The sequence below is a fragment of the Lissotriton vulgaris genome, chromosome 12 (assembly GCF_964263255.1).
Source record: "Lissotriton vulgaris chromosome 12, aLisVul1.2, whole genome shotgun sequence".
Lineage (NCBI taxonomy): Eukaryota > Metazoa > Chordata > Amphibia > Caudata > Salamandridae > Lissotriton > Lissotriton vulgaris.
The window spans coordinates 629862753-629876821 of NC_141700.1; the positions used below are offsets into that span (position 1 = coordinate 629862753).

Consider the following 14069-nt stretch of genomic DNA (forward strand, 5'->3'; position numbering starts at 1 on the left):
GAAGCTTGAATAACGGGAAGCAACAAAATTGAAATATTGTAGGCAAATTAACCCGACTATTCAGAAACATGCAGTCAATTTAAAATCAGATCGCGATTTTCCTCAGGCAAGCCTTCTACTCAGATTACCCCGTTTACCGCGGCGGTAATTCCCGCCGCGGTGCGGCCGTTTTTGAACGTGGGTGGAATGCCGTCGGCCAATGGCCGACGGCAGCGCTTAAGGGGTAAAACACTGTTGGATACTTCAAAGACATCCCTATGTGTATTCTAGCCTTTTGTCTTTTATGGCCTTTCCACAACCATTCCTTTTGGTCCATTCACCAAGGGAAGTATATTTCCTTTCTAGATACCCACTGTATCCCTTTTGGTTATCAACCTCCTGCACTTATCTTACAAGTGTATACAAATTACTCATTAGTCTATTACACAATAAAGTAAACATAGGTGTGGGGGGATGAAGGAGTGGGCTGGGAGAGAAGTAAAGGAGAGTGGGGAAAACAGCACACGAAGGAGGGCAACACAGAAGGTGGGGAGAAGCACATGAGAAATTAGCAACACAGAGAGGTGGTGAGGCAGGTAATTTGGTGGGAGGGAGAAGCACAAGATCATGCAACAGGAGGGAGACCGCAACACAGAGCACAGGGGGTGGGTGAGGAGAAACACATGAGTGGGAGCTGGAAAACACATGCACACCCTTGAATGCTTAAGCAAAAACAATAAAGCCAAACCAACCAGTGGTTAGCAATGAGCGTGCTTTAAGCCCTTGTAAGTTCTTATTAAGGCGCAGTAGGTCTTTTACAACTAGACAGCTTGTGCTATCTAGTAGGCTCAACCTAACCCTTAAGAAAAATTCCTAAGACTTTCACAACTAAGGGCCTGATTAAGATCTTGGCAAACAAATTACTCCGTCACACCGGTGACTGACATCCCGTCCGCTGAAATATAAATGCCATTATATCCTATGTGATTTATATTTCGTCAGACAGGATATCAATCACCGTTGTGACGGAGTACCCAATCTGCCACAATCTAAATCAGGCCCCCAACTTAGACACATTTTCTCAGTAAAGCAGGGACAAACACATTTCCTAGCTCTGAAATATAAAAGGACATTCGGAGTGCCCTATGGGTGCATGCCAAGTGAGTTAACATGAAAACAGTTCAGGTATCAGAGGTGGAAAGAAGTGTAACTTTGCACACTCTCTTCACATAGTCGATGGCTACCATAAACAAAATCAGCTCACAGGAGGTTAACAGTTTGTAAGACTAGTGCATAATAAGAGGGGGAAAACCAAAGAGTGGGGTTTCTATTGATGGTGCAGAGCTTCATCAACTAACATCCAACTGAAATCATGTACAAAATATTTATTCAAGAAAGAAAAATATTAATTTAATCTACTCTTGTAGACTTCAATAGCTGATGGATGACACACATATCCAGTCAAATTAAAGTGAACCAAAGCTGCTGGCATAATATTTACAGTACCCCTTTAAAAGACAACTGATAATCAATCAATCAGGGTTTTGTGAAGTACACTACTCACCTGTGAGGGTTCTAAAGGCACTGTGGGGGGTGGTGGGGGAGGACCAGCTCTGTTGGGGGTCATTTGAAGAGCCAGGCCTTGATGAACTTTCTGAAGTGGTGCAGTGTCGGCTACGTTAGAGGTGAAGGGGCATTTCGTTCCAGGTCTTGGCTGCGAGGTAGGAGAAGGCTCTTCCACCTATTCTGGTTCTGTAAAAATGTGTGACGTGGCTAGGGCGAGGTCGGGCGAGTGGGAGGGACCAGCTATGTTGGGGGTCATTTGAAGAGCAAGGTCTTGAGGTACTTTCTGAACTGGTGCAGTGTCAGGCTACGTTAGAGGTGAAGGGGCAATTCGTTCCAGGTCTGGGCTGCGAGGTAGGAGAAGGATCTTACACCTATTCTGGTTCTGTAAAAACCTGTGACGGTGGCTAGGGCGAGGTCGGGTGAGTGGAGGTTTCTCTGGGGCATGGAAGGTGATTCGGTCATTGAGGTATTGGGGTCTGGTGTTGTGGAGGGCTTTGTAAGAGTGTGTGAGCAGCTTGAAGGTTATTCTTTTGACGGGGCGCAAGTGGAGTTCGCGGAGGAGTTGGGTGATGTGGTTGTATCGTGGGATATCGAGGATAAGTCTGGCAGCGCCGTTCTGGATGGTCTGGAGTTTACGAGGGAATGTTTTGTAGATTTTGGTGTAGAGGACGTTGCCGTAGTCCAGTCTGCTGGTGATGAGTGTGTGGATGACTGTTTTCCTGGAGTCGGAGGGAGGGAGGAACCCACTTGAACGTCTTGCTTAGTATACAGAGGGTGTACTGTTGAAGCATGTGGAGGATACAGCGTTGATCTGGCGATTCATGGTGAGTGAGGAGTCTAGTATGATGCTGAGGTTGAGTGCGCGGTCTGTTGGTGTGGGTGGGTTTCCGAGGGGAGGGGGCCATCAGGTTTCGTCCCATGCAGAGGGGGTGAGCCGAAAATGAGGACTTTTGTTGTCTCAGAGTTGAGCTTCAGCCAGCTGTTGCTCACCCAGGTCGCGACGGCTTTCATCCCTTCATGGAAGTTGTGCCTGGTGATGTTGGGTTCCTTTGTGAGAGAGAGGATGAGCTGGGTGTCATCAGAGTAGGAGACGATGCTGAGCCCATGGTTTCTGACTATGGTTGCGAGGGGGGTCATGTAGACGTTGAAGAGTGTGGGGCTGAGTGAGGATCTTTGGGGTACTCTGCATCTGATCTCTGTCGGTTCTGAAAGGAAGGGTGGGAGTCTAATTCTCTGTGTTCTGCCTGACAGGAAAGATCGTATCCAGTCTAAAGCCTTTCCTATAATACCGGTGTAGTGGAGTCTGGTGGCTAATTTGCGGTGGGAGACAGTGTTGAGGCTGCTGATAGGTACAGGAGAATGAGGGCTGCTGTGTGGCCTTGGTCGAGGAAGGTGCGGATGTCGTCGGTGGCGGCGAAGAGGGCGGTTTCCGTGCTGTAGTTGCTGCTGAATCCGGATTGAGAGGTGTCTAGGAGGCTGCTGGTTTCTATCAAGTGTGCTAGCTGGGAGTTGACAGCCTTTTCGATGACTTAGGCAGCAAAAGGAAGCAGTGAGATGGGCATGAAGTTCTAGAGGTCTGTCGGGTCGGCGAAGGGCTTGTTTAGGAGGGGGTTGACTTTGGCACGCTTCCAGTTGTCAGCAAATAGTTTGACGTAGCTCGGATTTAAATGGCAATGGCGGCCCTGTGGAAGATGTGCGGCAGGCAGGGGTCAGAATGTGCTCTGGAGTGGATGCTCTTCATTGTCTTTAAGGTGCCTTCTGTTGTGAGAGGGATCCAGGTGACGAGGGTCTGTTGGGTGGCGTCATTCGGGGTGGGAGTTGAGGCGGTGCAGTGGTCTTGGTCGTCAAAGTTGTCGTAGAGTGTCTTGATCTTGAGGTGAAAGATGGAGCTGAGTTTGTTGCAGGGGTCTTGGGAGGGAGGGAGGGAGGGAGGGACGTCGGTTGTTTCACTGTTGGGTTTTGCTAATTCCTGTAAGATAGCGAAGATTTCCTTGGAGTTGTGGGCATTAGAGAGGATTCTGTCTTGGATGAAGTTTGTCTTTCTTGATTTGATGAGTTGGTGGACTGCTGTGATGGATGTTTTGTAGGCAAAGGGGGCTTTCGGGGTTTTGCTGTTTCTCCACATCTTCTACAGTCGCAGGCAGGAGCGCTTGGATTCTAGGAGCTCCGTGGTGAACCAGCTGGTTTTTTAGTTGTGTTGTCTTGTGGTGTTCTGGAGGGGGGCTAGAGTATTCGCGCAGTTGGCGATCCATTGTTGGAGGTTACTTGCTACTGTGTTGGCATTTGTCGTAGTTGGATCTGGAAGTAGATGTGTTCCATGGGGGGTGAGGCGTCGTTCGAGTTGGTGGTTGTCAACCTGAGGGAACTTTTGTGGACAATAAACTAGAATTACAAGTAACTTTTCCTTCCCAATCATGATGTACTAATTAAACGACTGAAAAGTTGAATAGAGTAGTAAGTCTACTCCCAAAAACAAAATATGCTAGAAATCCCCAGGATTGAAGCATAAGTATTATTAAAACAAAAGTTCTACAAAGAGGCAAGACTCACATGTGTCTCTGTTCTGTAATCCAAATCCAAGCATTAGTGTTAGTACATTTGTGAAAGGACCTCCAGGTTGCCATTTTGGAAAAAATGGTAGATCTCATTGAAACCAAAGCTGCAGCCTTTCTATTTGCTTGTGTGTTTTGTTCCCCGAACAGATGCCTGTAAACATGGCTATGTAGAGATTACTTGTGTAATTATCGTCTTGCTGAAATCATACGCTTCTTGAAGTGGGAACGGAGATGATCTGATTAAGTGAAAGCCAGAAACAAAGTCTGAAAGAAAGCCCATTGGGTCTTTGGCACACGGAATACGGTGCACTGCAAGTGGCAATATCCGAGACCCTCTCAAAGTTTAAATAAAACCAAATAAACCATTTAAAAACAATTAAAAAAGCTAAATGTTTCTTTAAAAGGACACAATACTACTCTAGTCCCTTGTACTCAAGGGTCTAATTTATGTGTGAATAACATTTTGATTTTTTGCTTCAGTAGAGTGCCATCACAGAAAGGAATCAAAGGCTGAAGAGGGCTGCTCCATACAGTATGCTATGGTGGGAAGAAGCAAAATAGAAAGTGACACTATAAGACATCAATGAATAAAGAAGGCTGGTTGATAACCTTTATAATTAAGAGCATTATATATTAATTGAAAAAGACACAACTAAAGGTTATTTACAGCTCAGTAAATTTAAACCCTGAATACCTGATTTTCACCATTTATGGAATGCAACACACAACATAAATCATGGCATCTGCCATGTTCTGCTCTTGGTAGGCAGCTTATTTTTCCTGTGTCGTTAGAAAAGCAATCAATTGAGCATCCCGGGTGGCAAGATTATAGTGTGTGTTGTGTGACATAACTGATGGATTTCAGGGTTTGCACTCGCTTGTCACACAGCCACAGGCAACCAACCCCAGGTGGGTGCAGCCTTAGGCTTTGCAAGTGGGGTGTTGGCCGCACGGCCTGACCTTCTGACAAACCGTGCTGCCAGTGCATCCTACCTGGTTCTTTTCTCAACCACGGACAAGAAAATAGAAGTATTGTTGAAAAAAAGCGCTCTTACTATGGATATAAAATGGCTGCAGCATGATCATGATTTTGCTAAAAATCACAACTTTTCAGTAAAAATTTGTACACACCTCGGAGTGCCCACCACCCCCTCCAGAATTCCCCTGGGTAAGGCATCTGGGCCATGCCTGTTGTTTTTGACCACATCAAATTTTGGGAGGAGATCAAAAATCTGATTTGCTTCATCTGCCAATCAGGTGTCAAAAAGAAAAAAAACTCTCAAATGGGGGGGTCCGTAATCACAATTTTGGGAACTGCAAATTTAAACAGCCAAGATTTACAAATGTTTCAACTCATTCATTCTCACTGGCACCTTTTTTATCAAATGCTTATACCTCAAAAACTACAGAATGTATTTACACCATACCAATAAAAGCACATTCTCTGACTAAAGTTTTACTTGATAAGTTTGGTGCAAAGTCACTCACATTTTTGCAGTAGCTGGAAGCTAAATTTCACAGGAAGTTAAAATGGGGAAAACAAATCTTTTTTTTACACGCTCCCGCAACTTTTTTCTCCTGCACGAAATTAGGCATGCCTGACCATAGATGCCTACATTAAGCCAAATTAGGTGCAGGAACATTCATGGAATTTAATGTTACAGGCAAGTAATTTTTTTTATTTTCAATGGAAAATACAACTCGAACACAAATACAAAGTGGCAAGTCACTTTGTAATTTACTTTTAGTAAGATTAAAAAATCTTGGCTAAAACTACACTTCAACATATGAATAATAAGCGAAATAGGGCACTTACCACCAGGGAACATGATGAGGGCTCTCTGGATTAGATGGTCAGCTTTGTCATTTGCATCAGCAAGTTCAGCTTCAGTAAGTTCTTCCTGACTCATCAAGAAGTATGCAAGTGGAACCGAGAAGGCAAAGTTAGGGAGCTGAGACAAATTGCGGTGACTCTGGGGTAAGGAACAAAAATAAAGAAAATGCATTACCCAACAGACTGGAAATGCATGCCTTTCTCCACAAAATTCTTATGCCATGCATCAGCCCTCTTCTGTACAGGTCAAGTGACAAGCATGGAAGAAGTTCCCTAAAGTTTAATTTCAACAACCCAAGGTTTACCAATAATTTGCATTAAAAATGGTAATTACCGATTATTTTAGTAACTTTCCCAGCACATTATTTCCAGGTTCAGCCGAGTTTCCTGACCGCTGTGGGCATTCACCTCTTAGATAAAAGCCAATGGACCATGGAGGACTGAAGGAAGACAGGAGGTCTGCAAATATCAGAATGTAAATATACTCGCCATTCTCTGGTCCTTACGTCTTGTCATTCGATTCTACACTAGCTGAACCTAATACTCTGCTAATGCTTTTCTTAGGTGGTAAGGTATTACTCACATGGAGTCCATTATACAATGTCTTGAGATCACATGTCACACTTCCTAAGAAGTTCTCCATGCTCTGTCCTGTGATTTTTGCTTTGTATGATAGGTACCTTTCTTTGCTCAATGCACAAGTTACTTCCCTTCAGTAACGATATATCTGTAAGAAACAGTAGTTAGTATTAGATTCCTTACCTTAGAATGTCCCCAGGCGTCAGACTGGATCAGGAAACTTTTGCGTAGCAGTACCCCTGCGCGTCGGTAGGCATCGTCTGCGGCTCCGCGTCCGTCGCCGGCGTCGTTGGTGCCGGGATGACGTCGCCGGAGTACTTAGACGCCACCCTCGCGCGCTGACGTCAGTTCTTATACACAGCTTTTCCGCGCCAGAAACGTAGAGCCATGATAAAAACCAACACTAATGCCATGAAACTAGGGCCCTGAAAGGGGATGACCTTAACCCTAGATATCGGTTCGCAGAACGGGGAGGACGGGTGGGGCGGTAAGGAATCTATTACCAACTACTGTTTCTTACAGATATATCGTTACCGAAGGTAAGTAACTTGTGCATCTGAAAGAAACAGGTTAGTATTAGACTCCTTACCTTAGAATAGATACCCCAGCAATACCAACCCCGGTGGTGAGGTCTGCGAACCAATAATCACACCATAAAGTCCTGGAGGACGGAACAGCCAAAAAAGCCATCCCTCCGGACTTGGCTGTCCAGGCAGTAGTGTCTTGCGAACATGTGCAGCGAGGCCCACGTAGCTGCCTGACAGATGCCCTGCAACGGGACTCCCCGGCCCAGGGCAGTAGTAGCCACCGTGGCCCGAGTGGAATGGGCTCTCAGCCCAACAGGAGGCTCCTTTTTAGCCAAAGAGTAGCATACCTTCATGCACAACACTACCCACCGAGAGATGGTCCGCTTGTGCACCGCCCGACCTTTCTTAGCGCCCCGTAACCAACAAAGAGTTGGTCATCCACCCGGAACTGGCGTGTGCTATCTTAATAGAATGATAGCGCACGTTTTGGGTCCAGACGGTGGAGCCACTCTTCCTCTTTAGAGGGATGCGGAGGCGGAAAGAAGGTGGGCAAGGTGATGGACTGCCCGATGTGGAAGGCTGTGACTACTTTTGGCAGGAAAGAGGGTCTTGTCCGCAACACAACCTTGTCCGAATGGACAGAAAGGAATGAAGGCTTGGATGAAAGAGCCTGGAGCTCACTCACTCTCCTGGCAGAGATGATGGCAACCAGGAAAGCAGTCTTAAGGGTAAGAAGACGGAGAGGACAGTTATGAAGTGGCTCAAAAGGAGCGCCCATCAGAAAAGTAAGTACAAGGTTCAAGTCCCACTGAGGCATCACGAAAGGAACAGTGTGGAACATATGAGTAATGCCCTTTAAGAATCTGTTAACAACCGGGGACTTGAACAAAGAAGGCTGATCAGGTAGCCTTAAGAAGGCGGAAAGGGCAGAAAGGTAGCCCTTGATAGTGCCCAGAGCAGAGCCCTGTTGGGCAAGAGAAAGAAGGAAGAGAAAGAAGGAAGAGGAGAACCTCAGAAAGAGGGGCAGAAAGGGGATCCACAGCCTTTGCTGTGCACCATGCCACAAACTTGTTCCACCTGCAGGCGTACACCGACTTTGTGGAGGGACGCCTGGCTGCCAGAATTACATCACAAACTTCAGGAGGCAGGTCAAATGGCCTCAACTGTCGCCGCTCAATCTCCAAGAATGGAGGTGGAGACTGGACAGGTTCGGGTGGAGGACCGTTCCCTGTTGCTGCGACAGAAGGTCCTCCTGAAGAGGCAGACGAACCGGGGGATCGACAGACACACTGAGTAGCTCGGAATACTAGTATCTTCATGCCCAGTCCGGAGCCACAAGGATAACTTGGGCCCAGTCGCGCCTGATCTTCTTCAGCACTCTGGGCAGAAGTGGTATAGGCAGAAACTCGCGACGAATAGCGTCTCCGAGCGAGTGCCGCCTTGGAAATTCCAACGCACAGAACTGATGACATTGCGCGTTCTCGTCTGTGGCAAATAGATCTAACCAAGGCTCTCCCCACTGCTGAAAGAGGCCTTGCGCCATGTCCGAGTTCAGACGCCATTCGTGATCCATCATGCACCGACAGCTGAGTTTGTCCACCCTGGCGTTCAGAGAACCTGCCAGGTGTTGAACCACCAGGGTCACACCCTGATGTTCCAGCCACTGCCAGAGGCACAGAGACTCCTGGCATAGGGTCCACGACCCCACCAAGCCCTGTTTGTTGCAGTACCACATGCGGGTGGTGTTGTCCGTGAACACCTGCACTACACTCCCCCGGACAGATGGGAGGAATGCCTTCAGTGCAAGCCGGATCACCTGCAGCTCCAGAAGGTTGATGTGGAGCCGGGACTCCGCCGGAGACCAGAGACCTCTGATCTCCGCCTCTCCCATGTGGCCTCCCCAGCCCTGGAGGGACGCGTCCATCACAACTACGCGCTCCGGTTGGGGTAGGGAGAGGGATCTGCCGCTGACCCAATCGCAGTCCGTGAGCCTCCACTGCAACTGTCTTGCAGTGCTCTCCGAGATCAAGACATGGTCGGCCAGGTTGCTGATGCTGGGCCCATTGAAACTTCAGGTCCCACTGCAGAGCCCCCATCCGCCACCTGGCTTGATGCACCAGAAGGATGCAGGAGGCCATCAGTCCCAGAAGCCGCAGCGTCAACCTGACTGAGACTCTGGATAATGGCTGGAAGATCGGAATCAGAGCCTGAATATCCCAAACCCGCTGTTCGGGAGGATAAACCCAAAACTGCGCCGAGTCCAGAACCGCTCCGATGAAGAGGAGCTTCTGAGAGGGACACAGGTGTGACTTCGGCACATTCATGGAGAACCCCAGCAGGTGCAGGAGGTCGGTCGTAGTCTGGAGGTGGCTGACGACTGTCTGGGGCGAGCACGCCTTCAACAACCAGTCGTCGAGGTAGGGGAAGATTGAAACCCCTAACCTGCACAGATGAGCTGCGACCACCGCCATCACTTTCGTGAACACCCGTGGGGCGCTGGTAAGGCCAAAGGGGAGCACCGTAAACTGAAAGTGCTCGTGGCCTACCGTGAACCGCAGGTAGTGCCTGTGGGCCGGCAGAATGGGATGTGGAAATAAGTGTCCTGCAAGTCCAACGCTACCATCCAGTCTCCTGGGTCCAGGGCAGCTAGGACCTGAGCTAGTGTCAGCATCTTGAACTTCTCCTGCCGGAGGAAGCCGTTGACGTTCCACAGGTCCAAGAAGGTGCGTAGGCCCCCTTTGCCCTTCTTGCATACCAGAAAGTAGTGGGAGTAACAACCACACCCTACTTCTGGCCCAGGAACGCGCTTGATGGCCCCCTTGGCCAAGAGGGCCGTAACTTCCTCTCGTAGAAGTGTCAAGTGATCCCCCGACTCGCGGTGGTATCGCGGTGGCATGGTTGGAGGGGTCGGGAGGGAGTAGCCCCTTCGGACGATATGCAGCACCCACCTGTCCGATGTGACAGTGCGCCAGTGGAGGTGGTGATGGCGAACCCTGCCCCCCACTGGCGTCACATGGGCCTGAAAGGTCAGACTAGGAAGGTTTTGAGGCGGATGTTTTAGGGGCGGGTGTGGACTGGCCTCGCCATTGTCCCCGACATCCGCCATGGCGGTTTCCACGTCCGCCACCGCGCTGGACGGTAGTCTGCGGCCCGTGGCTGGCAGGACGTGTGGGGGCACCCATTCCTTGGCCACGAAAGAAGCGAAAAGCAGCCGTTTGCTGGCGCGGTCCGAGAGGCCCAAGGACTTGTCCGTACCCCTGGAGTCCTTAAAGCACTCAAGCGCATGGTCTGCCTTGTCGCCAAAGAGGCGACGGCCATCAAACGGCATGTCCATAAAGTTGGCGGACATCAACCAGGCGTGGCGACGAATCGCCGCCATCGCTCTGCCCAGTGAGTCCGTGGTATGCAGCCCACACCGGATGGAGTACCGTGCTGCATCTCGACCCTCCGCAAGGGCTTGGGTGAGTTTAGTTTGGACCGCCGCCGGACATTGTGGCAGCACGACCGTGTCCCACAGAGAGTGGGTATAACAGCCCAAGAGGCACGCTGTGTTGACTGACCGCAGCCCTAAACTCAGGGAGGAGAATACCTTTTTCCTGTAATGCTCGTACCTCTTGGATTCCCGATCGGGGGGAGACGTCGGGAATGCGGTCTGGGAGTTAGCGGCCTGGATGACCAGGGTGGGTGGACAGGAAGCAAGGGTCACCCGGAGCCCGGCGGTGGCGTCTGGCCACGTTCCTATCTACAGGCGGACCTGTAGCGGGCTTGGACCAAGTGCCCAGAAGAACGTCAGACAAGGCCTCATTAAACGGCAGCAAAGACTCGGCCGAGCTTGCCTGCGGTTTAAGAACCTCAGTGAGGAGGTTAGTCCTCATGGCCGCGACGGGGAGCTCCAGGCCCAAGGCCTTGGCCGCCCGCGTCAGTACCACACTATAGGCAGCCCCCTCCTCCGTAGCCACGGTAGGAGGGGAGACAAAACCAGTGTCCGGTGAGGTGTCCAGACAACTGGCCTCCCCAAGCTCACCTGTCCAGTCCTGATAAGACTGGCACTCCTGTGCCAGAGGGTCCTCAGACCCCTCCCAATCCCCGTCGCCACCCATCTCCTGAGACTCAGGACCAAAGGATGGGGCCGGGTCATAGAAGTAGAAATCTCCCATCGGCGTTGAGAGCGGCGCCGGCGAGGTCATGAGGTCGACCGGCGACGACCCGGATCCGGACCCGGATCCTGCGGGTGCATGTGGCGCCGGGACCGAAGTCACCGGCGGCCTCGGGACCGAAGAGGCTGACCCGCTGGGATCCCCAGTCGGGGCCGCTGGGCCCGAAGGCACCGCGGAGCCCGAAGGAGGAGTGAGCGACCTCATGGCCGTGAGGAAGGTCTCGATCTACTCCGGTGTCACGTTCTGCTCAGGGACAGACGGGTAGGAAGCAGGTCCCGACGCACGCGGTCCCGACGCCCGCGGCTCCGCCGGTGTCGCCCAAACCCCTGGCCGCGTCACGCGACCTCCTCGCAGACCGGGACCTCGAGCAGCGCGGGGCCGACTGCCGGAGCTCGAGTCGATTGCGGGACCGCTACCGCCTAGCTTTAGACATCAGGGCTCAACAGTCAGAGCAGGCCTTGTCGTCATTGTCGAGGCCCAGGCAATGAAGACACCGGCGGTGGGGGTCGGTAACCGACATCAGTCGGCGCAGGGTTTCCAACCCGGGCATCCCTACGGGCACCGTCGGAGTCGTAAGACTTCGAAAAGGATCAAAAATGATCGAAAACGTTTAGTCAAAAATTGACTAAAGGGTACCACTTTTTCCGAATCTGCGCTTGCTGGCGCGGAAAAAAGAAGAACTGACGTCAGCGCCCGAGGGCGGTGTCTAAGTACTCAGGCGACGTCATCCCGGCGCCGACGACGGACGCGGAGCCGCAGACGACGCCTACCGACGCGCAGGGGTACTGCTACGCAAAAGTTTCCGGATCCAGTCTGACGCCTGGGGACATTCTAAGGTAAGGAATCTAATACTAACCTGTTTCTTTCAGATGCTCTTTATAGTGGTTTGTTCTATGCATAAAAGATCGATTATTTCTGTTCGTGCTCTCTCTCATGTCCTACTCCTTCTCTCATTTGCTAACCGTTAGCCAATGGGAAGAGGTGCTGGATCCGGATGGCAGACTTCACCACATGTAATTTCTGAGAGGGAGGCTGTCACTCGCCCAGAGCAATGGCACAAGTCTCTCCCTGGATTCAAGATAGCCTGGCTGATGAGGATTATGAATCCGAAACCGGTCCCAGGATGCTTGTTTCCGTTCCAGGGAAGACATGGCTTGGCAGTTCGGGCTGGACTGTTCCCATGAGGCACAGGGTCAGACTGATTTGCATATGGCCATGTCTGAACTGGGGTGGCTGAGTGAGCTAAAGATTGGTGATGGATTAAACCCAGATCAGTTGACTGGGGGTGAGTGTTTGATTTGCTCAAACGCTCCGTCCATCATTCCCTTTTGTTTCACAAGTCTCACCCTGCCCTTGCTGGTGCTTCAAACATGCACCGCATGGGAATTTGGGTGATTCTGAAATCATCCATCTTGCAACAGTGCATGTAGACATTTCTCTGTTGCTTTACATATGCAAGGCAACTTGAGAGCATCAGACTGGGATGTCAATCTCCACCTCGTCTTTCATCCAAATCTGGTGGGGCACCCCCCTAGCACTCTTACTGATGGGTCTCAGGTGCTTATAGAACACAATCTACTTCATGAGTGGTCTCTGAAGGCTGATGCTGCCTAGTTAGTATAAATAATAATCGTTATGGTCCTAATGTCGGGTCTGCAGGCTTAGTGATCTAATGCGTCCACTGTAGGGGCCTGGGTTCGACCAAATTTTTTTTTGTTTAAATTTGTTTTGTTGAATTTTCTTAAAATTTTTTAAAAACAAAACAAAGCATAACAGAGTGGACCGTCTACATGTCATATGTTTCCCGTCATAAAAAAAGGATCATTACATATTACAATGCAGTTTATGCCAGTATATATACAGATTATTAATGGTAAGTTCAAAACACAAAATGTTACAATGTGACCTTCTGTCTCATAAATATGTAATGAAGGTACGCAAGTGAAAAAGGAGGGAAGGGTAGAACATTATGTAAAACTAGTAGAGACCCTCCCTCTGGTATCTATAGACACACAATTGCGCTAAATAACAAGTGTCGTTTGACATAACCATGCTGGTGAAGAATATGCACCTACTCAGTTAAAGAAGCTACTAGCCTAGTGACACATTGTTGTGTGATGGCAATCACCCATGCCTAAGTGACTAATGCGTAATATTTTAGTGCCAGGGAGTATCAACAGCTTCACATAGCATCTATGAGGAAGGGGGACAATCTGTTCATCCGTTGGTGGAGGAGATCCGAGTGTTGGAGCAGGACATGTCTGGACAGCATAGTGCGCCCGAATCAGAGACTCAAGACTCCAAATCTTAATCGGTGGTGGTTCGGGCCAATGAGCATGCAACGCGAGGTTGAGATACAAGCAAGTTGACACGCCCTTTGAATGACGGTGCATTTGGAGAATGGAAATGGCAGCTCGACATAGGGTAGCACGCAAGTTGACACGCCTCTCTGTTTTACACGTTTTACTGTTTTCTGGTTATTTGAAGGGAGGGATCGGAGGGTGGGCGACAGGCCTACTCTTACGGAAAGTTATGTCCTGTGCTAGGATAAGACTGGAAGGGGAGGGAGGTGTGGAGAGGGGTGGGAGAGGGGATTTCAAGTTCATTCAGGTAGGGGAACGGGTGGGAACAGTTGGGGGGGAAGACAACAGTTGTGATAATGCAGCAACGCACATTGAACCTCCACACCACGTACACATGCCAGAGTCTAACCACATGCAGTTATCACATCTATCAATGGCAAGTACCTTAGACACCCCACATTGGGGAGATAGGGGACTGAGCGTCCTGACGTGGAATGTCAACGGACTAGGCTCTAAGATCAAGAGGGGCCTAGTGAACGCCTAAATCAAAAAGGTGGACCCGGATGTCA

The 14069-nt window shown here is 49.9% G+C and overlaps 1 protein-coding gene across 2 annotated transcripts in view; it reads right to left on the reverse strand.

The window, feature by feature from the left end:
- The window catches only part of TCF25 (TCF25 ribosome quality control complex subunit), a 486799-nt gene that overhangs the window by 167747 nt on the left and 304983 nt on the right, over nucleotides 1–14069 (reverse strand). For both annotated transcript variants that reach the window (XM_086945785.1, XM_086945784.1), the window contains exon 12: nucleotides 5917–6073. In XM_086945785.1, coding sequence (XP_086801911.1) covers nucleotides 5917–6073 — 157 coding nt within the window. The remainder of the gene's footprint in view (nucleotides 1–5916; nucleotides 6074–14069) is intronic.